The 27032-nt window shown below is 39.9% G+C and overlaps 1 protein-coding gene across 3 annotated transcripts in view; it reads right to left on the bottom strand.

Moving 5' to 3' along the window:
- Wdr44 (WD repeat domain 44) overlaps positions 1 to 3722 on the bottom strand; it is an 88740-nt gene extending 85018 nt beyond the window's left edge. The window contains exons 1-2 of one of the 3 annotated variants that reach the window (XM_040744536.1): positions 3512 to 3721; positions 3244 to 3429 (exon numbers count right to left, since the gene is read on the bottom strand). In XM_040744536.1, the coding sequence (XP_040600470.1) occupies positions 3244 to 3320 (77 nt within the window). In that variant the 5' untranslated portion in view covers positions 3321 to 3429; positions 3512 to 3721. Of the gene's footprint in view, positions 1 to 3243 lie in introns of all 3 variants that reach the window. The other 2 variants (XM_040744537.1, XM_040744535.1) reach the window with 2 other exon arrangements.
- Positions 3723 to 27032: the final 23310 nt, after the last annotated feature.

Raw genomic sequence — 27032 nt, 5'->3', positions numbered from 1 at the left:
CTCAACAGTATCCATATGTGATACACACACACACATTTCTCCAAGAACAAAAGTTTATCAATAAAAGCACACAGTATTGAATCTCAATACAATGACAGACATTTAAATTTCAAAGTGTTCTCAAAAATGTAATTTCAATTTAAAGCTGAGGAAATAAGATGACTCACAGTGTTGGACTCTTTTCTACTATACCACAGTTCCTCCTGCCTTTCCTGCTGTGTTAAGCAGCAGAACAGAAAGAATGTCACATTATGAAACTCATCTGGGATGCAGTTCTGTTATTAATTCACTATGGCATCATGGGTAAGCCACTTTCTCTCTTGGGACTTTAGTTTTCATAACATTTTGTAAGAGTTAAACTAACTGCCATTTCTGGGTATCATACTATGACATTATAAAAGTCCTACATAATAAAACAAAAATATAGATTCTGCAAAGAGCAAATGGGAATTTGCAGCCAAAAGAAGTGAAAGGTTTGGGCTGATGGCTTTAAATAGATTTAGCAATTCAATTTAGAAGGTTGGTACAAAAGCCTTTTACTCTTGGATCAACTGGGGGAAGATCCCTTCTCCACACAGTGTAGAACAACTATGATGTATTAGAAAAAAAAAACAGTGGGCTAGTGTTTGATGAGCTGGTTTCAAATGCCAGCTCTGCTGCTTGCAAGGTGTTTCTCCTAGAACAATGCATTTAACTTCTCTAAGATATTTTATGTAAAAATGGAGAAAGTTCCCATCAAAAGAAACCATTATACATGTGGTACACATTACAAATTGGGTAATGATGATCTGCCACCATTGAAATGCAACTGTACTGTACTCAAATTCTAATCAGTGGCTGTTTATTAAATTTTCTTTCAAAGTATAGAAGGTAAGAGGTGTAAGGAGTAGATCAATATTAAGCGACAGACTGTATATTTGGATTCTGCTGATTAACAAAACATCAGGCGTCTCAAGTGTCTACTCAATTTAGTACAATTTGATAAATGCTCTGTGTATTCCCAAACATCAAGAAGCATTTCTTTAAGTGGCCAAATTCACTCAATTAGCCTCTTAGAGCTTGTATGGTGTACCACTTCAGTTCATGTCAAGGAACAGAAGACATTTCTTATTATCAACTAGCTAATGATGCCACCTGTTTTCAGAAATCAAGATTTCTCACTGAGTTTTAAAGCTGTTAACTGCCAATCTAAGTCTGCTCACAGTATCTTCCAAGTCTGCCATAGAGGATGGAGGAAAATATAAACAAAGCCACCCCTTTACTGCCCTCTCAATATTGTTTTCAGGTCCAATTCTCCAGATAAGTCTATTGTTTTCCAATTCTCTCACTAATACAGTAGGAGAGAGGGCAGGTAATCCAAACAAAACTTGTCACTTTTTTCCATAGAGCTCTCAACATGCTCAGTTTGGGGGTAAGCTAGAATTAAATTTAGGATGCTGGGTCCCAAAGGACTTTCAAAAGAAACAAACTTTTCACCTACTATCAAAGTATAAAGTTCTTGAGAAGTTATATCATCCCAGGGGGAAGAACTGACTATTGATTCTATCACAATGACTCATTGGATTCAGATAAGTAAAACAGTATAAGTTGTATACCGCCTCCCAAAGTAAGCACTGTATAAAGCTAACAGTCTAATGCCAAGAAAGGAGGAGACTTCACATTTGAATATGATTTCTGTGTTAGGTATTGAACTTAACAGTTTACAGAGGTCCTGAAATAACTGTGCTTTCTAGACTAAACTTACTTTATTCAATGAGGAAGAACAATATCCACATGGCTCTAAATTGCTAACATAGTGAAAACTGATTATTCCCTGCACATAAAAAAGAAAGCCAGAAAAAATCTGCATAAATGCTTACTGAGTGATTTATTCAGTCATTTAACCTGAACTGACAGTTCATTACTTTGAAGTGAAAACCACACAGACTTTATTTCAGGAGAATCCATTCTATTTAAAAATCTAAAGGCATTTTCTATCCTGTTCTACCAAGTTACAAACTTGGATCAGATATCTGACTTGAAGGAGATTCAGTGTTATCTCAAGGCAGATCATTATCATCCTAAAATCTCAAAATAGTCACAGACAGCTTCCTGGAAACACACGCATTAGTAATCTTCCAACATACATTTCTTTCTGATTTCGTTGCTGTAACTTTTCGGGTACAATATATATTGTGTATAATACATAGCAGGTTTTTAAAAGGACTTCTAAAATGTACTGGTAACTATTTCTACCGATGTATTTCTTTCACGGGGTAAATGTAAAAACTGAGGAATCAAAAACTCCAAGAATCACACACTAATATACACATTTTACCAATTTTCAACATCTTATAGTCTGCTAGCTCCAGACATGTCAGAGCAGTTTTGAAATCATTTTAAATGCTATTTTAACTCTGAAAAAGTGAAAGAATAAAATAAGTAAGTCCAAATCCTAGTCAGAGAAGCTGTCCAACTAGTGAACTTCCTACTCAGAGCTACCCATATTAATCACCAGTAAAACATCTTGCAAAATTAGATAAAGGGCACAAAGCTGGGTTCTCCTTCCAAGGACCAGATTACTCAGCACTTGTTTGTACATCTGTACTCAGCTGTGTACATTTATGTCCGGCTGCCGTTTCAGACCACATCATTCTCTTTAATGCTAAGGATGCTGTCTACAATTTCCTCTGGCGCACAGTAAAGTGCTATTTCAGTAAAACACTGCTGATGTCGAGCACATTGGCTGGAGGGCTTCCTTGAGTGAATACCTGCCTTCTGCCCGCATCTTTTTTATGCAAAAGAAAAGGTGAATGGCAAATAGTATAGAGTTATAGCCACCTCAGAAATGAATAGGTACACTAAGAGGTTTTTAAATAAAAGACGCAGGGAAGTTCAATTTCTCCTGCTACCGCTCCATTTGGTCCCGGAGGGTCGAAACAGATGTTGAAAGGTAAGCTTTGAACATCGCAAATACAAATCGTTGCCTTTTAGACACGAATGCCATCCGCTCAATGGCTGGCCAAGACAAGAAAGGAGTCCCCGGGCCGTTCACTAGGGAAAAGGGTGGAGTAGGATTCCCTGTCCCTCTTCCAACTCGTCCTGCCTCAAGGAGTCCCAGCTTTGGGTTCTGAGGTGTTCAAGTGAGACTAAGAGGAACAGCGGGGACGGACACAGCGGGATTTGGGAGAGGAGTAGAGGCAGGCACGGGAGAGGCAAGAGACCGGGATGTCCGAGTTCTGGGCCCGGGTTTCTGTTACTTACCCTACAGGATAGCCACCCCCCAGGTGCACATCTTCGGGGGCATCATAGAATTCTTCGGTGTCGCTTTCCGACGCCATTTATAGGACACACCCGCGGGTGAGGGGGCCGGCTCCGCCTGGAGGAAGGGTGATTCTCAGCGTCTCCTCCTCGTCAGTTAGAGTGTGGAGAGGTGGGTCCCGGGCGACGCTGAGGAGGGCACAGATGACGTGGAGTGAGAAGTCGGTTAGGGACAGGGGACCACCCTCAGTTGCTGGGCTAAGGGGACGACCTGCAAAGCGAGTGTCTGAGGTGGCTGCAGTGGGTCTGGGACTGTTGCCGGCGTCCCGGGCGCTAGGTGTATGAAGAGCGCTAGAGAAGACGCTGTGGCTCTGCTCAGTCCCGGAGAACAGGCAGCGGGCGTGCCGGCGACAGCAGCTCCAATTTCTCCCGCAGCGGCAATTACAGCTGCTGGGAAAGCTACTAGCCCGCAAAATACCAACGCGCACCTACCCTCGCGAGATTTCGGGTCGGGCCGGTAAAGCGTGGGCGGGGCGGAGAGGTGGCGGGGGGCGGTCCCAGAGAGGCAATGTTCTGATTACTAATGTGGGAGAAGCCTGTCAAAATGGCGCAAGCGCGTTGAGGGCATTCGGCGGAGGCCGGAAGTAGCGAGAATAAGGGAGGTGGCTACACTTCAGAGGGGCGGGGTCCAGGACCTGCGCAGGAGCAGCCCGGTGCCAAAAGTTTGAGGCGCGCCCGCCCGTCTGAGGTGGGATCTCGCTTAGTGTTTTAGTCACTAATTCTAAGTGCATTTCGAAAGACAAGCATTTTAAGAGGGATAATTTTGAGTCTCTTCCGTTTATCGTGAGAGAACGGTGTGGGCATTTGGGTTTTTATTTTACTTTGTCGTCCTAGCCAACTCTGAAATAGCCCACCATAGGATTTTGGCAGTTTCACCATCTCTGATCTATAGGGTTAGACCTTCTTATTCACTTACTATGACATCTCTAGTTGAGATCTACATATGATCCAGATGGCCAAAGGGTAAAGTCCATAAGAAATAGATAGCTGAGGACTGTCCCATTTCCAAAGAGTAATTAATGGTGGATTTATTGCTGGAGCTGAGGCAGAATAAGACCTCCAATTACTTCTTCTAGATACTCATCTGTCGTCGCTGCACACGATGTCCTGAGAGAAATTCTATGCTGACCAAGATGTGTGTCAGTCAAATAACATATATATATATATACATATTAGATGCGTATGTATACACACATGTTTATGAGAGAGAAGTGGTTACCATTGCAAGGCTAAGAAAGTAACTTAATTCTGATCTTCAGTTACCCAATGTCCAGGGACTGAAACAGAGAGATGCTTTTTTAAAGATACAGATGTTCTTTCTGAAACAAAGCGTTATTCATTGCCCATTAAATTGATAATATTGACTTTCAGTGTTTTCTTGAGGCGCATTTATTTCTTCCACTGATGTCATGATAGGCTCTTGGAGTTGTTTGTGCTGCCTCAACCGTTAATCAAGATGGCAGCATAAAAGCTTGGATTGGGACCAGGGACATAGCCTCAGAGAGATTAGAGCTCTAAAGGTAGTGTGAAGTAATCAAACTCCAGGAAAAGTCTAGTGTGCTCTGGGCAATTTCTATATATTTTTTTCAAAACAGGGTTTCTTTGTTTAGCCTTGGCTGTCATTCTGTAGACCAGGCTAGCCTTGAACTCGGAGATCCTTGAACTTGGCCCTGCTTTCTGAATGCTGGGATTCAAGACATGTGTCTCCACCACCCAGCCCATGAATTTCTATAAATTTAAATACTATAAACTGTAGATTCTGTAATATCCCAGAGTTAGGAAAAACATAACATAAGCAAATATGTTTAAGATTTTGCAGCAGAACATATGATAGTTTATATGAGTAAACAAAAAAATGGTGTATAGCCCCATTCTATTCAGATAACTACTGCCAAATAAATTAACATAGATAATTTGATTGTGAAATAAGTTCCTAAAAACGAAAATTATGTACTGTGTTTACAAAATTTACCACCCTCTTCCTTCCAAGCCTTCTCATGCCAGTGCCCCCCCAAAAATTATGGGTCTCCTTTTCTTTAATTGATATACATATATATATAATATGTATATATTATACATCCCAGAGCTTTAGGCATTGTGTCCTGGATGTCCTTCTTGACTCAGTTGCAGAGGGTGTGTGTGTGTGTGTGTGTGTGTGTGTGTGTGTGTGTGTGTGTGTGGTGTGGAGGCTGACACTGAGAAGAAAAACAATGAAGAGAGCAAACTTCCTTAAGAATTTGGGGGCCAGGGTTGGTTCTTCAGGGTGGTGATTATGGAACTCTCTGTGAAGGCCTAGAACCCTCTGAGGAGTCTCCCAGGTGGCAATGCCACTTAGCACAGGCAAGCCTCCTGCACACACCTGGCGAAAGAAAACAGGTACTGTGGTCAAAGGGTAAGTACACAGCACATGATTCAAAGATCCTCTCCTACTTTAACACTGTAGAAAACCAGGTCATCAGGAGACCACCAAGTCATGCCTGCGGAGGTGAAGGTTCCTGTCGGGTTTGGCAGGCAAGGTCCCTAACAGATTACTGTTGGTTTATGTTGTTTTGCTTTAAATGGTGTACTCTTTACCCTAATCCACTCATGCCAGGTTCTCATTCAGAGACAGTAATGGAGTCCCTATTGCCTGGTAGACACAGCTACAGCACAGTCCCTGAGGATACAACAGCAAAGTCTGAAGGAGACACCTCTCCCCCACAAGTGGGGAGTTCACTCCCGGACCCCAGATTAGGCACAAACCACACCCAAACATCTGTTTTCACAGAGACCCTTTATTAAACTGGGAAGAAAAGTTAGAGTAGCTGCTTTCTGACGCTGGTGGGAAAGCAGCAGCAAATGACCTCGCAGGTGTAATTTTTTTGTTTTTATTATTTTAATTTTAAATAGCTTGTTTCACATCTCAATCCCAGTTCCCTCTCCCTCCCCTCCTCACGCACCCCCCAGCCTCCCACCCTATCGCCATTTCCTTCCACATAGGGGATATCTAGAGTCTGTCATTTCACTCAGGGCAGGGTCCAGGCACTCCCCTAAGAGTCCAGGCTGAGAAAGCATCCCTCTTTCTGTTATGGACACACGATGTCTGTTTGTATGCCAGGGATAAACACTGATCCACTGCCCAGGGCCCCATAGGTTGTCCAGGCCTCCTCACTGACTCTCACATTGAGGGGGTCTGGATCAGTCCTATGCTGGCCTCCCAGCTGTCGGTCTGGGGTCCAAGAGCTCTTCCTTGTTCAGATCAGCTGTCTCTGCTGGTTTTGCCAACCCATTCTTTGCCAATTTGCTCATCGCTCTTCTCTCTCTGTCACTGGGTTCCTTGGATTCAGTTCAGTGTTTAACTGTGGGTGTTTGCCTCTGCTTCCATCAGTCACTGGATGAAGGCTCCAGGAAGGTTATAGACATCAAGTTGATTATCAGGAATGGGCATTCGAGGTGGTCTCTCCACTATTGTTTAGCTTGCCAGTTGGTGTCATCCCTTTAGATCACTAGAGGTCACATTGGTGCCAGATCTGTCTTCTAACCTATGATTCCCTCTTCCCCCTATTCTACCCCCCCTCAACCTTCCTGTCTTTTTAATTAACGTGAAAATATCTGAATTTCAAGAGCTTTATGGATTTCCAAGGTGCAGGCATTCGAATTGTGGGTTCTTCTGAAAGTATAACTATCAAAAGTTGCTATTAGATTTTATGTGTTTTAAATGTGTTAAGTAGAGTTAAAAAAAATAAGCTGGTGAGATGACAAAGCATTATTGAAATCTTCTAACATACACAATGTACCCTCTAACTATAAGCAATTATTTATCAATTGAAATGAGTTAGTGATACTGTGTGCATTGGTGAATGTCAGTAATACTAGCATTTGAGAGGTGGAGGAAGGAAGGCCAGTATTTCAACATCATTTTAAGCTATATAATTAGTTCGAAGTTATCCTGGGCTACCTAAGACCATGCTTCAAAAAGTCAAAAATTCATCTCAAATTACAGGGTTTCTTTTGTTGTTGTTCACCATGGAGAACAGCCTTTTCCTTTCAGTTATGGAAAAGGATAGCCTACGTTTTTCAATATATGTTACATAAAAGATATGACCATATAATTTATTTTTCTTCATAATTACTTATTTTTTGGTTTTTGAAACAGAGTTTCTCTGTTTAGCACTCACTCTATAGACCAGGCTGGCCACTAACTCACAGAGATCCACCTGCTTCTGCCTCATGAGTGCTGGGATTAAAGGCATGTGCCACTACAGACCAGTCCCTATATGTTTCTTAAAATATTTTGGTTTATTGTAGAGGTATCACCTGTTTGTATATTTTAAATATTTGAATGCTGTGTTGCTATGTGGAATATATAGCAATTCAGTGAACATGTACCACTTAATGTCATGCAGTATTCTTCTAAAGTGCTAAAGACAATTTGAATATGAAGAAGGCAACTTATTTCCTGTCTTCCACAAGCACATCGTCTATTATTGAAGCCCCAGTTTGATGTTTTATTTGAATATTCCATACCAAGTTTCTTGGAGTTTTCAAGCTAAGTTAAACATTAAGGTCTCCGTTGAGAAAAATGTCAAAATTGGTAGTAGGAATGATAAGCCAATGACATCTTAGAGTTATAATAGCTGTCTATTTAAATGTTTTTTATAACTGCATGGAAATAAATGTTAGGAGCAATAAAACATATCTTAACACTCGTCATTTTTAAAAATGTGTTTCTTTTGCCCAAATGTCTGCTTTTTAGTTTGAAAGCTTTAATTTTAGGTTAAAGCAGTGGTTTTAAAAGTTTTCATTATACACATTTGCTCTATGTCTAATATCCATGTATGTGTGAGTACATACCCTGCTTGTCTTTTTGGGATTGGAGTACCTCACACAGGATGTTTTCTTCCAGTTCCATCCATTTGCCTTCCAATTTCAAGATTTCATTGTTATTTTTCCCCACTGACTAATACTCCATTGTGTAAATGTACCACATTTTCTCTATGTATTCTTCAGTTGAGGGGCATCTAGGTTGGTTCCAAGTTCTGGCTATTGCAAACAATGCTGCTATGAACATAGTTGAACAGATGTCCTTGTTGTATGAATGTACATTCTTTGGGTATATGCCTAAGAGAGGAATTGCTGAATCTTGAGGTAGACTGATTGCCATTTTCCTGAGAAACTCCATACTGATTTCCAAAGTGGTCGTACAAGTTTGCACTCCCACCAGCAATGGAGGAGTGTTCCTCTTTCTCCAGCATAGACTGTCATTGGAGTTTTTGAGTTTATTCATTCTGGATGGTGTAAGATGGAATCTCAAAGTTGTTTTGAGTTGCATTTCCCTGATGGCTAAGGATGTTGAGCACTTTATTAAGTGTCTTCCAACCTTTTTAAATTCCTCTATTGAGAATTCTCTATTTAGTTCTGCAGCCCACTTTTTAATTGGGTCCTTTGATATTTTGGAGACTTGCTTCTTGAGTTCTTTGTAAATTTTGGAGATCAACCCTCTGTCAGATGTGCGATTAGTGAATATTTTTTCCCATTCTGTGGGCTGCCTTTTTGTCTTGCTGACTGTGTCCTTTGCCTTACAGAAGCTTCTCAGTTTCAGAAGGTCCCATTTATTAATTGTCCATCTCAGTTTCTGTGCTACTAGAGTTATGTTCAGGAAGCAGTCTCCTATACCAGTTCGTTCAAGGGTACCTCCCACTTTCTCTTCTCAGAGGTTCAGTGTGGCTGGATTTATGTTGAGGTCTTTGATCCATTTGGACTTAAGTTTTGTGCATGGCGACAGATAGGGATCTATCTGCAGTCTTCTACACACCAGTACCCAGTTATTCCAGCACCGTTTGTTGAAGGTGCTTTCTCTTTTCCATTGTGTAATTTTTAGCTTCTTTGTCAAAAATCAAGTGTTCATAGGTGTGTGGGTTAATATCAGGGTTTTCAATTCAATTCTATTGGTCTACTGTCTATTTTTGTGCCAATACCAAGCTTTATAACAGGACTTAAGGTCAGGGATGATGATGCCTCCAGAAGTTCCTTTATTGTACAGGGTTGCTTTAGTTATCCTGGTTTTTTTGTTTTTCCATATAAAGGTGAGTATTGTTCTTCAAAGGTCTGTGAAGAATTGTGCTGGAATTTTGATGGGGGTTGTATTGAATCTGTAGATTGCTTTTGGCAAGATTGCCATTTTTACTATGTTGATCCTACCTATCCAAGAGCATAGGAGATCTTTCCATTTACTGGTATCTTCTTAATTTCATGGACAGCCCTGAGGTTTTGTGACACAAATAAAAACAAACAGAAGAAAAAGTGTAAACTGTTGTTTTTCTAAATAGGGGGTCAACAAACTAAGGCTTTTTATGTTATGTGTTGGCTAGTTTCCTGGAAGAGTTTAGCAGCTGGAATGTTGATTGTATGGCTTGCAAGGTGTGAAATATTTACTATAGAAGTCTCTACAGAAAACTTGTTGAGCTCTGGCTATACAATAATATTTTGTGGGTCACCCCATAATTGAAAGCACCCTTGAATTAAATGATTATTTGATTTCATTCCACAAAAGTTATAGGAGCTCACAAAATTTTCTGCATAGATGGGAATTATGATAAAATCTTTTCCCAATTGGCTCATTCCCAGTGGCTGTAAGAATTACACTGCTCTAAGGCTAAAGTAGGTTTAAGGAAAGTCTTTGTGCTTGGCTAACCTACTCTTCTATATAGCAACTATTCTACTCTACAGGGAGGATGTCAGCACTACCACATGGAACAGCTTGTTGTGAGGTGTTTTCTCTCTTAACAGGAATAATCCAAACTGTCAGGCTCCACAGAGCTAGTTTTGTGTGACAACTCTGGGAATAGTCACTCAGAATATCAGTGATCCAAGCACCCTGTGAGCCATGTAATCTTTCTTGAAGCAAGCACTACAGTGATAACTCAGGAAAATTTTTATAGAGGATTACAGTATTGCAGATACAATATAGACATGAAAAGATTTAATATTGCTATCTATGCAAGACATCTTATGGGTTTTTGAAATACCAAAATTCATGAAAAACACATTCTGAAATCGTTCAGACCTTGTCCCAGACAAGATAACATTTGCTAATCCTCAGCCCTAAATTATGTTTTAAAGGTCAGTTGTGTTCTAGCTGTGATACTAAATATTAAAAGACTTGTTCCTGTTTGACTTTGGAATTTTATATCTTTCTTCAGCCTTTCAGTGTACCTTTTAAATGATACTTTATGTTAACATTAAAATGAGTTTTCAGTCCTTAAGCTAACAAGAACTGAAGTAGAACATCTAGAAGTATATTGACATAGAAGAACCAGCCTGCAATTCAAAAGGGTTGTTTTATAACAGAATACTATGTAGCCATTTACTTTTTTAGAACTCTGGAAGAAAACAAACTGGAATTATCTCAAAATGGAATTTGTTAGATTATAGTTGTTCTATCATGATAAATACATTCAAAATGGAGCATGAGGAGAATTTCACATTTGCATATGCATGGTTTCATTGCCAAAAAATTAGGTAAAAGCAGAAAACTACACTTAAACTGAAGCAAGTTGCATAGGAATACACAAAATGCATAGACCCATACCTCAGCTATCTGCCAACTACCTCAGTTCATTGTGTTTGAAATCCCCTGTGTTTACATGTAGCAGTAAAGCTTCCAGTTTGCTCTCAGGTAGTGCCCTTAACACTACTTCAACATAAGTCATAAACTGCAACTCTTTTGACACCTACTTCATTTTACAAACTTTATTTCCTTTCAAAAATTTCAAACAGGTATATATTGTATGTTGAATATAGCCCTTCCCATATTATCCTGTTCAAGTTTTCTATAAATTTTGATGTTTTCAAAATAAAGTGTTATGTGTATTGTGACTCTAGGTCACATTTTTGAGAAAAGGTTTAACTCTTGTTGTCTTTGACCTCACTATGTAGACCAGGCTGGTCTTGAACTCACAAATATCTGCCTGACTCTGCCTCCTCAGTGCTGAGATTAAAGCCACCACACCCAGCTTCTCACAAATTGAAGAATTCCAGTGTAACTTTCACAAGTGTGTGTGTGTGTGGGGGGGGGTGGGTGTATCTATCAATCTATTTATTGCTGAACTTAATCTATTGGCAAATATTTATGTAGAAACATCCACCAGGCTGGGAGTTGTTGGTGCACACCTTTAATCCCAGCACTAGGGAGGCAGAGGCAGGTGGATCTCTTGGAGTTCGAGGCCAGCCTGACTTACAGAGTGAATTCCAGGACACAGAAACCCTGTCTCGAAAAACCAAAACCAAAACCAAAACAACAACAACAAAAAATATATCAACCAGAGGTCTTGAACATATATATCCTCAACAGGAATCAGTAAAATTTTATGACACTATTAGACTATTTCATCTCAGAATTTGGATATTGAAATCTAATTTCCAATATGATTATATTTGGAATTGAGAAGGATCTTTAGAAGTTACTAGTTCAAGTCTCATGTCTGATGAGTGAATGTATTATACAAACTTCCCTGATACATAGTCTTTCAAGGTCATGGAATTTATTATTTTCTCAGTCAGGTTTGTTTTTTAAAACTCAAACATTAACAAATTTCTTCCTTTTATATAACCTGGAACTAGATTTCTGTAGCTTTGATCCTTGTATAATTATGTTACTAAGTTCATACAATTTTTTTCTCTGTTTAATGATGACTGTTGTAGTCTCTTCTGTGCTGCCATTATGAGATGATTGAGTCTGGGTAATTTGTGGAATAGTAATTAATTTTGTACAGTTCTAGAGGCTCTAAGTCCAACATTGGGAGGGGGAGCTTCACACTGGACAAGAGCCTTTGTCCTTCAATATCCTATAGCCAAAAAGAGGGAAAGAGGGAAGAGAAGGTGGCCCAACTCACTTTTATAACAAATTTATTCTTTCAGTAACAGACCTACTACACAGTAATAATCATCCATTTATGAGCCACCTTGATCCATTCAGCTCTTATAAGTCCCTAATCCTCAACAGTGTTGCATCAGGGATCATAGCATATGAACTCTGGGTGACACTTTTTAAAAATCATAACAATTATATGGATTTTAGACATGGATCAGGGGAGTGTCAGCCTACAAACCAGGGCCAGTGAGTCTGGGAAACAGGGAGGTTCCCAAGAGATATGCAATATACCCCAGAGAAGTAGAAAGAGGCAAGATCTCCTGAGTAGATTGGGAGCATGGGAGGAGTGGAGAGGGAACCAGGAAAAAGACAGGGAGATAGAAGGAGGGTAGAAGAAGACATGGGGGAGCAGGAAGGTTGAGTCAGGGTAAGAATAGAGGAGACCAGGATGAGAGATACCATAATAGTTGGGGTCATTATAGCTTTGAGGAGAGAACTGAAACCAGTGAGATTTCCAGAGATCTACAAGGATAACATTAACTGGAAAACTAAGTAATAGCGGAGAGACTAAATTAATAGCGCCTACCTGATGATAAGGTTGATGATTACCTTATATGATATCCTAGAACCTTCATCCTGTGACTGATGGAAGCAGAGACAGATACCCACAGCTAAACACTGAACTGAACTCAAGGACCCAGTGACAGAGATGGAGGAATGATGAGCAAAGGGATCAAGACCGTGCTGGGAAACCCACAAAGACAGCTGATTGGACAAGGGGGAGTTCTTGAACCCCAGAATGACGGCTAAGAGGCCAACAGGGGACTGATCCAGACTCCATGAATGTCGTGTCAGTGAGGAGGCCTCAGAAATCTCTGGAGCCTTGGGTAGTAGATTAGTGTTCACCATGGCATTCAAATGAACTTTGGGAGCCCATTTCACATGGAAGGATGCTCTCTCAGCCTGGACACGTGGGGAAGGGCCTAGGTCCTGCCCTGGATGAAATGACAGACTCTGGAGATCCCCCCAAGGAGGGCCTCACCTTCCCTGGGGAATGATGTGGGGATTGGGCTGGGGGTGGGAGGTGGGGGTGGGGCTGGTGGAGCGACAGGCAGGGGAGGGGAGCTGGGATTGACATTTGAAGCATGCATGTTTCTAATTTAAATAAAAAATTAAAAAACATAATAATACTTATAAATTCTCTTCATGTTTTATCTTATGAATGCAACTGATATGCTTACAGTGTTCAAAGACAGAATTAAATAAGAATTTCATTTGCAAAATTAAGACATATTAAATACATTAACATATGTAGATACTAATACATAAGTATCCAGCGTATGTTGAGTTCCTGTTTAATGGTCTGTGACCTCTGTTCTTAGTGATGTTATATTAGAGTAGCTCTTAATATATTTCTGAGATAATTTTTAGAGCAAAGTAATTATTAACATTAAATTAGTGTTTGCTAGATGCCAGATACAATATTAAATACTTTGTCTATACTATTTCACTTAATCCATACACTACACGAGGAGGATCTTAATATTGTCCTCATTTTTAGATAGAGAAACTTGGGTTTAGAAGAATTATTTAAATCAAAATTTCACGGATAGCATTTTTTAGTGTCAGGATTTGATGCCAATGTGAATTCAGAGCTTAAACCAATTTCTTTTTTGGTTAGGGAAGATCACACTATCACCTTCACTTTATCAGTGTGAAAACAAAGATGTTCAGAGTCATCCTATGTCCAAGGTGACACTTTGAAACGAATTCATTATTCAAGTTTGTTTTAGGCTCAATAGCTTGTAGCAAAGGAACATGTTGATGAATCAGCTGTCTGAAATAATATGATAAGAAGTAAATATTGTAGCAAGTAGTTGATGTAAGGGAAGGGAGGCCCCCTCAGAGTTGAAGTCGGCACAGGAGACAGACACCAAGTATGTGTGTGTGTGTGTGTGTGTGTGTGTGTGTGTGTGTGTGTGTGTGTGTGGTCTGCCTCTTGATCAGGATTAGGTAGACAGCAAGCGGCAGTAGCAGAGCAGTTATTTTTGTGGGAATAGGTTTTTAAGGAGAAAAGGGGGTGTCTGTGCTAGGGTGAGTTGATAAGTCCTGATTGGACATGTCAGCCAAATAATGAATTTTGGTTCTTGGACCTTGGTGTTTGTCTCAGGAATGACTCAGTGGTCAAATAAGGGAGTGGACCTTGGAGGCTGGCTTTAGGAATGCAATCTAACGGTTTTTTAGCAAGGGAGAGAGAAGGGTAAAGGGCAAAATCTGTCAGCACCATATTTGCTATGTTCAGGCTTTTTAAAGCCCTGCACTCCCACCTTTTTGTTTTATTATTAGGTCACTGAGTGTTGGGTAAGTGGGAATCTTTCTCTCTGACTGCTTCTTGAGGATATTGGAATGTGGTTGTTAGGGACCCAAGGAAGCTGGGATGTTGGTTAAGGTTGGGAAAAAGCAGGCTGTGTCAGTTGCTGTCCAGGTTCAGCGGGATCATCTGGGGCTAGGAACTCGTAGGCAGTAGTTGTTATTTCTTCTTGTTTTCATTTTATGGCATGTTTTATATAAATGAATACATTTCAGTTCAAGATAAGCAGAATTCCAAGATGACCCCAACATTCCCAGCTCTTGGTATATGCACCTTCTTCAGGATTATTCAATCTGACAATACATATAATGCTATAAATGGATTTTGTAGTCATTATTAAAGTCCCAGATAAGTTCATTTTACAAGTATGGAGATTATATAGATGGATCTGACCTAATGACAAAAACTCTCTGAATGTAGTTTACTTTGGCTAATAGAGAAAAGCAAGTCAGGGAAAGGAACTCTGACCTGAAAGAAGGCAATCATCTGTATTGTGAACTGCCTGTGAGGACCACTGGATGTGGATTGTGGGCAGTCTGTAGGAGCTGGCAGAAACTTCTTCCTGATACTGACAATGGAGGCCTCAGTCTCAAGAATGTGGCAAGTTGAATTCTGCCAACAGCTTTAATGGACCTGGAAGAGGATCCCAAGCTACAGATAAGAGTGCAGCTTGACTTCACTTTGCTTTTAGTTTTGTGTGACTCTGGGTTTAGAGCCAAGCCAGCCTGTATGCAGATTTCTTATTTACAGAGCTGTAAGCTAAGATGTGAGTGTTGTCTTAAGTTACTATGTGGTAATCTGTTGTGAATCAGTGTAGAACTAATACAGAGGTAAACATCCCTATCTTCTGGATCCTGGTTAAGAATCACAGATATAGATAAGTTATAATAAAAATAAGTTGAGACTGTGTGTTTTCTGTAGAATTCCTTATCCTTGAGTGCACTTATGATTAAATGTAACATTGGAATGAATATCAACTAAGGGATAATGTAAAAGAAGAAAAAGTAACAAATTCAGAAAAATAACCTAATATGCATTTAAAATGTGAAAGAAATGTCTGCTTTCACATATACTCATGCATACGCTAGACCAAAACTTCCATCTCATTTACAAAATATTATCTATAACCCCAGTAATCCTGCTATTCATTTGATTTAAGGGAATGACTGCCATCTTATTTACAGGGCCTTTCTCCATTTATTACACTTGCTTGCCTTTAAAACTTGAGGTTAATTTCAGTACCAAACCTTTGAATTTCATTTCAAGTACATTTTTAAAAGTCTTAATTCTTGTGTAATCAAAAATAAGAGTCGAACATTTATAGTATAAAGTATTTGTAGTGTAAATATAAGTATTTGTCTTATAAAGTATTTATGGTATAAGTTTTTGCTAGAAATATATTGAAATAAATAAACTAACATATATCAATCACTTTACATACTTAGCACTTTTTTGTCCTGAGAACATTTAATATCTAAGCACTTTTTCTGTGTATGTTATTCTAATTTTTGACTGGATCTCCCTATGTTGCCCAAGCCATCCCTCATGCCTCAGTCTACTGAGCACTGGGATTACAGGTGTGCACTACCATGCAAAATGTGTTATCCTTAACTATAGTAGCCATATGCAATATATTTCCAGAACTTACTCTGTCGTGTAACTGAAATTTTGTGCCCTTCAACCAATATCTTCCTATTTTACAGCTGACTCTATACTTCCCCCAAGCTCAAGCAATCATCATTATATTCTCTGCTTTTGTGAGTTTGCTGATTTTAGGGGCCATATATAAGTGATCTTCTAAAGCATTTCTCTTTCTGTGATTGTCTTATTTCACTCAACAAATTGTTATAAGTAACCAGATTTTTTAAAGAAAGGCTGTTGCCATGGAGTCCAGGATGGCTTATAGTACACCTGCCTCAGTATCCAGAGTTCTGGAATTACAGACATGTCACTTCATGCCTGGCTGATTTCCTTCCTTTTAGATTCTAATAGTTTGCTTTGTATTAATGCCGCTTCTGACTTTCCAGCATCATTATCTAGTTTACCTTGGCTACTTGATCACTCATTATTCATGCCTTCATTTTAAAATTTTAACACCAATCATCCATCTGTCTGTCTATCTATTATCTATCGTGTATGTGTGTGTGTGTGTGTGTGTGTGTGTGTGTGTGTGCATGCGTGAACTATTTAATGAGCTAATAACAGTCTGTCTTGGTTCTTCCCCCACCTTTTTGGTACAGAGTCAAACTTGCTACAAAGGTGAGGATGACCTTGAACTCCAGATTCTTCTACTTCTGCCTCCTAAGTGCTAGGATTACAGGTACCTGTAATGCTATAATCTTTCTTCAATACTATTTTTAACTTTGTCATGTGAGCATTTAGTTTCAAGTTTGACTTGAAACCCCAATATCCTGTGCCTATATGTGACTCAAGTCAGCTGGGGATGGGGTTCCAATGGGTAAATCTTCATTTCCTAAAAAGTTGAACCCCTTATTTCTCACTGACGGTCTTTTGCCTATATTCAAAGTTTTCATGTTTGAAATCCAAGCTTCTGGATATCAGCCTTCTCCAGCCCTCCTGATCACAGTCTTCCTCTGTTCCTGGCTATTACTTAGTCTTATACTAAAAACCTGACTTGCTTTCTTTTTGCATGCTTCATTCATCCTGTCTGTTTTTTTTACCACCCTGCAAAGCTGAGTCACAGTGGTTGTGGTTGAGAACAGCTATTCCCCTATAAGCAGCAGGTCTCAAACAGCTGAAGAACTACAGAAAATGGGTCAAACACTGGTAGGTGACAGACAATTTTCATTACGGTAGGGTGAGAATATTGAGTCGGCATACTAATTGTAGAGCTTTTCATTGGTTTTCAACTGGGCTACTTTATAACCAAAGAGCCATAAATTTATCCAAGAAAGGGTCTGTGATAGTTAATCCCAATTTTCAACTTGATGAGATCTAGAATCAGGTGGGAGATGGGCTTCTGGCTGTGTCTGGAGGGGTATCATGACTGGGTTAATTAAAGTGGGAAGACCCTCCCACTGTGGGTAGGGCCATTTCTTAGGTTAGAATCCTGGAGTGTATAAAAGGAGAAAGTGAGCCGAGCACAGGCATTTACATACTCTTCTTCCAGACTGAAGATGAAATGTGGCCAGCCTCTTCAAGAAGCTTCCGCCTTGACTCCCCTACCATGATGGACTGTAACATGAACTGTGAGCCAAAATAGCCCTTCCATGCTTCCTTGCTTCCTTGCTTCCTTGCTTCCTTGCTTCCTTGCTTCCTTGCTTCCTTGCTTCCTTGCTTCCTTGCTTCCTTGCTTCCTTCCTTGATTCCTTCCTTGCTTCCTTCCTTGCTTCCTTCCTTGCTTCCTTCCTTCCTTCCTTCCAAGTTGGTTTTGCCAGGGTATTCTATCACAGTATTCAATAAATAACTAAGACAGGGTTACTCACTTACTTTATTCAGATCTTAAATATTGTTCTTCTGGGTATGTATTTGTTAGTGAACAGTTATTCAGCATCTGCCATTTTAGTTGTGGAATTGAAATCAATGAGGCTAGTAGTAGAAATCATTTTTCTATTCATGTACTGTATATGAGAAATTTGGGATGTAAGCTGTGTTTCACATGAGCACTGGAAAAGACTCTGGACCATTAGCTGACACTACCACAGGAGTATGGGAGTGGGATAATAGTAGAGGACATTTATTGTATTACAGAGGACAGCCTATTATGTAGCGAGGGAAAAAATTGTTTTCAGCTTAGACTCCAAACTTATTTTTTCCCAAGCAAGGCTGTTCCTCCCATCGTTTTTCCTGAAGATTGGTAATTTTAAAAAATGAGAAAAACCAAGTATTACAGCTAACACAGACATGGAATCAGTTAGACCTGTGAATCTCAAGCCAAAATCTCTACCCTATCCACAAATTTGTGTCTTTCCAAAATCTCAGCTATCCTGGGCAGAGCTACATGTCATTTGGAAAACATCCGTACATCAAAGAATATATTTTTTATTAGTCAGTGTTCTCTAGAACTAGAGTAACAGAACTTATTTACTGAATCTGTATCTATATCTATCTATCTATATATATATATATATATGAAGGGGATTTATTAGAATGATTTATAGGCTATAGCCCAACTATTCCAACAATGGCTGCCTATGAATGTAAAGGCAAAGAATCCAGAAGTTACTTAGTCCATAAAGCTGGATGTCTCAGCAGGTCTTTAGTATACACTGGAATCCTGAAAACGTAGGCTCTAAAGCCAGTGAAGGATTGAACTTGCTAACAAGGTGAGAACAAGTAGGCAAAGAGCAAAAGTGTCCTTCTTCCATGTCCTTGTATACTATATAGCATATAGGCTTCCAGCAGGAGGTGTGGCCCAGATTAAAGATGTGTCCTCCCCCTTCAAGAACCAGATAAAAGACATGTATCTTCCTACCTCCAAGGTCCAGACTATAAGTGGATCCACCCACTTCAATCCAAGCAAAAAATATCTCACAGGTGTGCCTTCCATTTCTGCATTGTAGCTCATTCCAGATGTAGTCAAGTTGACAACCAAGAATAGCCATCAAAATTTTAAAGGAGCTTTTTACCCAATAGTGATTGATAGCTCAACAATGGCCATCTTCTGGCTCTCAGAGAGACTGAGAACACTGTCGCTTATTCTATAAAGCTGATTGACTCCTCAGCAGTCCTTTTTTTTGAGACCTGAACGATTCTTAGATGCTAGGCTTTAGTCCATATCGAAAGGTTAAAGGAGCAGGGCTCTGATGGCAGAGGCAGAGGCAGCAGCAGAAAAACCAATACCAGGATAGATTTCCTGCCCAGCAAGGAGCAAGCCCCAGCACTGCCTTTTCCTTCGATCACTTTAGAACTGCACTGGCAGGAGGAACTTCCCAGTCTATGAGAGGATCTTCTCTCAGCTAATTCTTCCAGGAGATGCTTTTGCATACCCTTAGTTGTCTCTTAGATAGTTCCATGTCTAATCATATCAACAATCATGATTAGCCATCATATGCCCTTCTCTCTTTTCCAGTACTACTTTTGTAACTTTCAGGTTACACATTAGCTGAAAAAATTGCTAATTCTTACTAGTTTGACTGGTATCTAGTGGTTTGCAGTGTGTGTTAGAAGAAACAAAGATTAACACTGAAATTAATTAATTCTTAATAATTAATTAGACAAGTACTTGGAGTTTCTCATAAGCATCACGAAGCAAGCAGGAATTAAATCTCATAAATCAATTAGGGCAAATTAGGAAGGACAGGAAAAGAGGCCCAGAAAATACATAAGGGCCACTTCTTTTTTTAAAAAAGATTTATTTATTTATTATGTATACAGTATTCCACATCCATGTATGCCTGCAGGCCAGAAGCCGGCACCAGATCTCATTATAGATGGTTGTGAAATACCATGTGGTTGATGGGAGTTGAACTCAGGACCTCTGGAAGAACAACCAATGCTCTTAACCTCTGAGCCATCTCTCCACCCCCTAAGGGCCACTTCTTTAGGATGATCTGGAGATTAATGTCAAAACATTCCATAGGTAATTATATTTTGCGTTATTAAAATAAATGCAGTAGATAAAGCAGAATTTATGTGTGTGTACATATGTATAAATGTATACTTGTGCCCAAGAAAGTAAATAGATTTTGTTTTGTTTTCTCTCCTCTCCCTTCCTTCCTTCTCTTCTTACCTCTTGCTTTTTCTATCTTCCTTCTTTTCTTTTCAAGTCAGGGTCTTACTATGTGTCTCAGGTTAGCCTCTAACTCACTGTATATCTTAGGATGGCCTTGAACCTATTATTCTTCTGCATCAGTGAGCTATGTGCTGGGTCTAAGGCATACTTCACCATGCATGGTAATATATAGTTATTATTAATAGAGTTCAGATTCAGTTGTTTTCAATGGATGGTTTTGCTTTCTTCTTAAAAACTCGAGTTAAAGAACTTCCTATATACTGTTATGGGTACATAGCCAAATGATATATGATCAAGATCCTAATGTCTAAACTGAATAAAGCTATGTAGAATGCCATCTTGGAAATCCTATTAAAAGAAAGGGGGCTCACAAGAGAAAAACACATGGTCCCCCTAAGAAGAGGATGGGGACAAGAACCCCTGAGCAAATTGGGAGCACGGGTGTGGGAGGAAGGAGGGATGTGGGAAGGGGAGAGGGGGAGAAGGGGAGGAGAACAGGAGAGAACAGGAGTATTGAGACAGGGGAGGAATAGAGGAGGGTAGGAAAGGAGATGCCTCGATAGAGGGAGCCAGTAGAGGTTTGGAGACAGGGGAAATGTTAGAGGATCCACAGGAATGACCCCAACTAAGAATCTAGGCAGTGGTGGAGAGGCTGCCTTTGATGCCCTTCCCCTATAATGAGATTGATGACTGCCTTGGTTGCCATTCCTAGAGCCTTCATCTGGTAATTGACTGAAGCAGAAACAGGCACCCAGGGCTAACCACTGAGCCATACTCCTGGAATCCAGTTGCGGAGAGGGAGGGGGGATGATCAGCAAAGGAGCCAAGACAGTGCTGGATCAACCTACAGAAACAGTTGACTTGACCTAGTGAGAGCACAGAGACACTAGTTGTAAAGCTGGGGAACCAGCATTGGACTGAACCAGGCCCTCTGATTGTAGGTGCCAGCTAGAAGGCCAGGGCAGTCTATGGGACTTCTAACAGTGGAGCCAGTGTTTTTCCTTAGAGCACAAATGGACTTTGGGAGCCCATTTCCCTATGGAGGGATACTGTTTCAGCCCAGATACACGAAAGAGGCTTAGGCCCTCCCCAAAATGATGTGATGGACTTTGATGGTCGCCCGTGGAGGGCCTCACTATCTTTGGGGAGTAGGTAGGGGGTGGGTTGGGGGGGCCGGTGGGGAGCAAGCAAGGGTGGGAGGGTGAAGGAATGGAGGGATTGATATGTAAATAAGAGTGCTTCTAAAATTAAAAAAGAAAGGGGGTTCTGAGCTTTCATTCTAGCATAGCCCTATCAAAATCTGCCTGCTCGAGAAGTTACTTATATCAACATTTAAAAATTTCCCCAAAGTGAATGTGACACAGGAAGTCGTTAAGCAATACTTTAAACATTGTTTATTTGAGGTAAATACACCCCCCAAACACACACACACAGACACACAGACACACAGACACACACACACACACACACACACACACACACACACACACACACACACACGCACACACACACGACGTAGTCTTTCTATGTTTCCCAGATCGACCCTGAACTTATCAGGCTCAAGCAATCCTCCTTCCTCGGCTTCTCAAGTAGCTTGGATCATAGTCTCATGCTATCATTCCCAGTTATGTATTTACAATGTAAGGACTTGTCTTTTCACCATGAATAGTAGTTTCTAGCCACAAACACTAAGAACATCTGTAAACTAATGTTGTCATTTCTCTGGGTGACTGAAATTGGGGAGAGGAAGTTTAAGTAACAATATTAAAATATAAGACTCTCCCTCCTTACACACACACACACACACACACACACACACACACACACACACACACACACACACTTGGAGTCAATTAGTCATTGTGATAGTTCCTCTGAAGATTTATGTTGTTAATTCCTGCATGGGGAGAGAAACTAAATTGGAGGTAGATAAGGAAATGCAGTCTGACATGGCAGCTGGGTGACATTTAAAGTCAGACTCACAGAAAACAAATCCAAAATTCAAGAGTGCTTTTGGAAAAAAAATGGAAGAGACAAAACATTTGGGATTGCCGGTGTCAAGGGTGGGAAGAAGCTTGTAGGGGTACAGAACATGTTATGTTGGGGGCAAAGTGCAGAGACCAGGAAGGGAGTCTGGAAAGAGGCAATAGAGAAAAACTGTGGCCCATTCTGGGTGTTATAATTTTGGGAGCAAAGACCAAGAACAGTGGGAGCGGGGCTGGAAAAACAGGACATCCTAGGAGCAGTCAGAGGGAAACCAGCTATGTAAGTGATGAAAGGTAGTCAGGAAGCCAGTGCTGTTTCAATCTGAAGCCAAAAAACACGTCTGTTGAAAGCAGATAGTAAAGAACCTTGTCCTTTGAGAAAACAGGAAGTCAAGCCTATATTATAACCTGGAAAATGGGAGGTAGAACATGAAGGAAAATAATTGAAAAGGTTAAGAATTCAAGTTTGGGGTCTAGAGAATATGGTCATCCCTCCATATTCACAGTGAGTGCTGGGAGAAACTTCCTCGTAAACCTGCTATCCTTGCAAATATATCTAACCTTTGCAGACTTTTTTTCCCAAAGTTTACTGTGCCTGTGTTGGAATAGACTAAGGGAAATTGTAAAGAAATCAAGATCCAGCCAAAATGATCTATTTCATTCCATCTCTAACCACAATAAAGCCCTCTGCTAAAGAACAAGATGCATGCCATTTGAGGCCCGAAAATTGGAAGTGTATTTACTATTTTAAAAATCAAATCCTCAAATAGAGTCTCTTAGACTAAGGCTGAGGCAACCTTTAGCTTCCTTGTGCTTGTAGCTTTAAAGCACATTTCATGAGTTTGTTGGTAGGGAACCAATTACTTTTGAACTCCGTACTTCTTGAATTAACTGTACATGCATCAAGATACTTGTTGCCAGTCCATGGTCCTATAAAATATTCAGGCCCCTGTTCCTTTGGAAATGTGTAATGGTCCCAGTTCATAAATATGCTATACATGGCTAGGTCATCAAGGAGAAATTGTTGAGAAGGTCCTTTCACAGGTCTTGCCAATGTAGGGTACAGGTTAAAAATACTCATATCCTAGACCCATCTCAGGTTTTCATATGGCTCCATGTCCAGGGACTTCCAAATTCCAAAGTATGGTTGAACGTTCTCCCCGAAAATAAAGTAGTCTGGTGTCTTCTTTTGTGTAATGACAATGACAGGTGTCCTCTATTTCAATGGTCTCTGAACTCTTTTTTAATTCCATAAATATCTTCAAGATTTCTGAGCTGGGCTTGCTGAGCCATCTTCAAGACTTTTTAGCTAGGCAGCTGTTAGTAAGAATGTGATGGTGTAATGAAGCCATATAGAGAGACTGCTCTGGGGATAAATTGTTCTTGGTCCAAGGATCAAGTTGTATTTAAAAAAGAAAACTTTAGGTGGGTTCATTGCACTCTGTGTCTACAAGTAGGCCCTGGAATGTTGCTGCAAGCCACTAGTAAATATATCCTCAGGAAATACTAGTAGCTACAATTATAAATACCTTCAGAAGAGATTTATTAATTCACATATAGTAGTCTTGCAATAAATTTTTAAAGGAAACTTAAATTATTGTGGCACATGTCTGAGCAGGTTGAGTTTAATGCCAGTGTGGACATGTGGTTATTTACATCATTGGTGAAAATATATATTTAGTCTAAATTATTAAGACTTCCTATATTCTCATAAGGTAATACTGTATCATACTTTGATAAAAAGAAAACTACATATAGTATGACAAAAATAACAGAAATTCATTTTTATACTTATTTTGTTCAGGTACTGGGATTACAAAGTTGAGTATGACATGGTTTCTTTTTGTAAAGGCTTGAGAATCTAGATGAGAGAGCAGATGATGATGGGACCTAATTGAAATACACTGTAGCATAAAGGAATATGATATCAGTGGTACTTAGCTTTGGATAAACATCAGAGCCACATGGAGATCTTTTAAAAATCCTTAAACCTATATGGCACAAGAGAAACCTTTTTATTTCGGTTTTCTGAGACACGGCCTCTCTATCATGTAACCCTGGCAGAATTGGAACTCATTGTGTACTCCAGGCTTACCTTGAACTCACAGAGATTCGCCTTCCTCTGCCTCCCAAATACTGGGATTAAAGGTGTGTTTGCTACCATGCCCAGATTATAATGCTGTTGAGGGGATGGAGAAGCTTTGTTTGCCTAGAAAGAGAAGGAAACTCTTTAGCTGTATCTCTGATTGTGGAGTAGCTTACTAGATTAAGAAGGAGAGTATTATAGGCAGAGGAAATGGCATTTGCAAGGGCACAGATGGGGAACTGAAAATTTGAAAGTGTTAAATCTTAGTTTGCAAGAGGAGGAGGAACTAAATCTTTCTCCCCCATTTTTCCTGTTCCTTTTTGAGACAGGATTTACTGTGTAGTCTAGGCTGGCCTTAAGGTTGCCATAGACAAGCTGGCCTGGGATTTCTATTTGTCTTTCCTAGGAACCAGATATTAAATGGGCCTGAGAAGATATTTGTATATTATGTGTTCATTTTGGAGCTTCTGAAGGAGTGTAAGTGGTGAAGTTCCACAGTAGTGACTAGCTCTTTAGAGAGTTGTGAATTTGGATTTTGATTTTGTGAGAAAGGGTCTCCTGTAGCCCAGCTGGCTTCAAATTCACTGCATAGCCAAGGATGACATTGAACTCCTGATCTCTTCCCTCCACCTCCCAAATGCTCAGATTATAAGGGTGTATCACCATGCCTGGTTGTTGGGGTTTTAAAGGGTCAATTTAGTGCTAGTGTTAAGGAAGTAATTGATTACCCCAAACTGGATCTAAGAAAGCCATGGTAATGGGGATAAAGGGCAAGAGACAGATGTGGGAATTACTTGGAAAGTAAATTCAGTTGAAAGCATAGAAGGAGCACACATACAGAGATAAAGAGACACAGGACCGTGTGGTTTTGAGTAACTGCTAGAGTAAAATCGTCAGGAATAGAAGCAGCACTCAAAAGAGAAAGTCGGTTAAACTGATTTTACTATTTGGTTAAATGTGAGGCAATGGAAGAAATAGGAGTCACTTGAATGAATATACAGTGATGGAGATTTGAAAAGTGGGAAGGACATGAGATAGAAAATTTAGATTTGTACTCATCAATGTGATGAGAGCTATGGTGATGGATAAAAAAATCTCTGAAAGTTTAGCAAAGTCATTACTTTTGGTTACCTCACCTGAAAACAATCATACATGACATTTCTTTTTAAAAAACAACTGTTACTATTACATGTGTATGTCTTTTCTTCCCACATGTATATCTGAGTATCACATGTGTACACAGTGCTCAAGAAGGCCACAGGTCTCCTGGAACTGTAGTTGTAGACAGTTGTGAGCTGCCACATGATTGCTAGGCACCGAACCTGGGTCCTCTGTAAGAACAGCTTGTGCTCTTTTTTAAATTTATTTATCTTTTAATTTTATTTTGCATTCCAACCACAGTTCTCCCTCCCATTCCTCCTCCTACCCTCCTGTTCCCCACCAGCCCACCCCTATCCACTCCTCCCAAAAGGTAAGGCCTCCCATGGGGAGTCAACAAAGCCTGACACAAGGAGGACCAAGATCCTCCTCCCTGCATTAACAGCTGGGCCATCTTTTCAATCTCACAGCATTTCTTAATGTGTCTTAATTCAGGTAAAATGATCAAGAAGCATGTATTTAAGATCCTTGGTTTGATCAAAGTATGATTGAATTAATCTTTCTATATTAGAGGCTGGTGGCATATCCATTTACCAAGGATCACAGCTAAAGTCTAAATTTATCACTGATGATAACTCAGAGAGAATCAGGAGGACCTGAATTTGACCTACTGATACTCTGTTTATAAGAATCATAGATTACCCCGTGGAAAAAAATCTTCCAAAGCAGGAATATCAGTTAGTTAGGATGCTTGTAACAGTATAAATGAGATATGGTAGCAATTTGGGCCAAGATATGACCTTGGGAAAAATGGTATATTTTATATATATTTAGATGTTGAAACTATAAATATTTTAGTCTACTCATATATGTATGTATGTATCTATCACCAATCAATCAATCTATCATCTATCTTTCTATAAATCAATCAATCGATCTATCTATCTGTCTATGTGGTTTTTTTAGACAGAGTCTTACATTGTCAAATGAGTTCAAGCTGGATATATAACTAAAGACAAACTTGACATTGAACTCTTTATTTGCGACAGGGTTTCTCTGTGTAGCTTTGGCTGTCCTGGAACTTTCTCTGTGGATCAGACTGGCCTTGAACTCATAGATATCCTCTTGCCTCTGTCTCCTGAGTGCTGGGATTAAAGGTTTCTTCCACCAGCTGACTTTGAACTCATGATCCTCCTGCTGCACTTCATAAATGCAAGCATTGTAAGCATGCGTCACAATGCCTACTATCCATAACTCTTTTAAAAGTGATGAAAAATTAGGTATTGGTGATGGCAGCAACAGTATTGAAGGGGTTTGTTGAGGAATATTAACTGTGTTGGTAGGGATACACACACACACACACACACACACATACATATTCAAGGTCTTAGATAAACAGTATGTCTTAGTGTCTGTTCTATTGCTGTGAAGAGACATCATTACCAAGGCAACTCTTATGAAAAAAATCATTTAATTGGGGGGTTTGCTTACAGTTTTAAAGGTTTATCATCATGGTGGGGAGCATGGTGCTGGAGCAGTAGCTAAAGCTCCATCCTGATAGACTGGCAGAGAGAGAGAGAGAGAGAGAGAGAGAGAGAGAGAGAGAGAGAGAGAGAGAGAGAGAGAGACCCCTGGCATAGGTTTTT

This window comes from Mesocricetus auratus, unplaced genomic scaffold (genome assembly GCF_017639785.1).
Source record: "Mesocricetus auratus isolate SY011 unplaced genomic scaffold, BCM_Maur_2.0 Super-Scaffold_100003, whole genome shotgun sequence".
Classification (NCBI taxonomy): Eukaryota; Metazoa; Chordata; class Mammalia; order Rodentia; family Cricetidae; genus Mesocricetus; species Mesocricetus auratus.
Note: the sequence above shows the minus strand (reverse complement) of the source record. Positions and strands in the feature narration are given on the sequence as shown.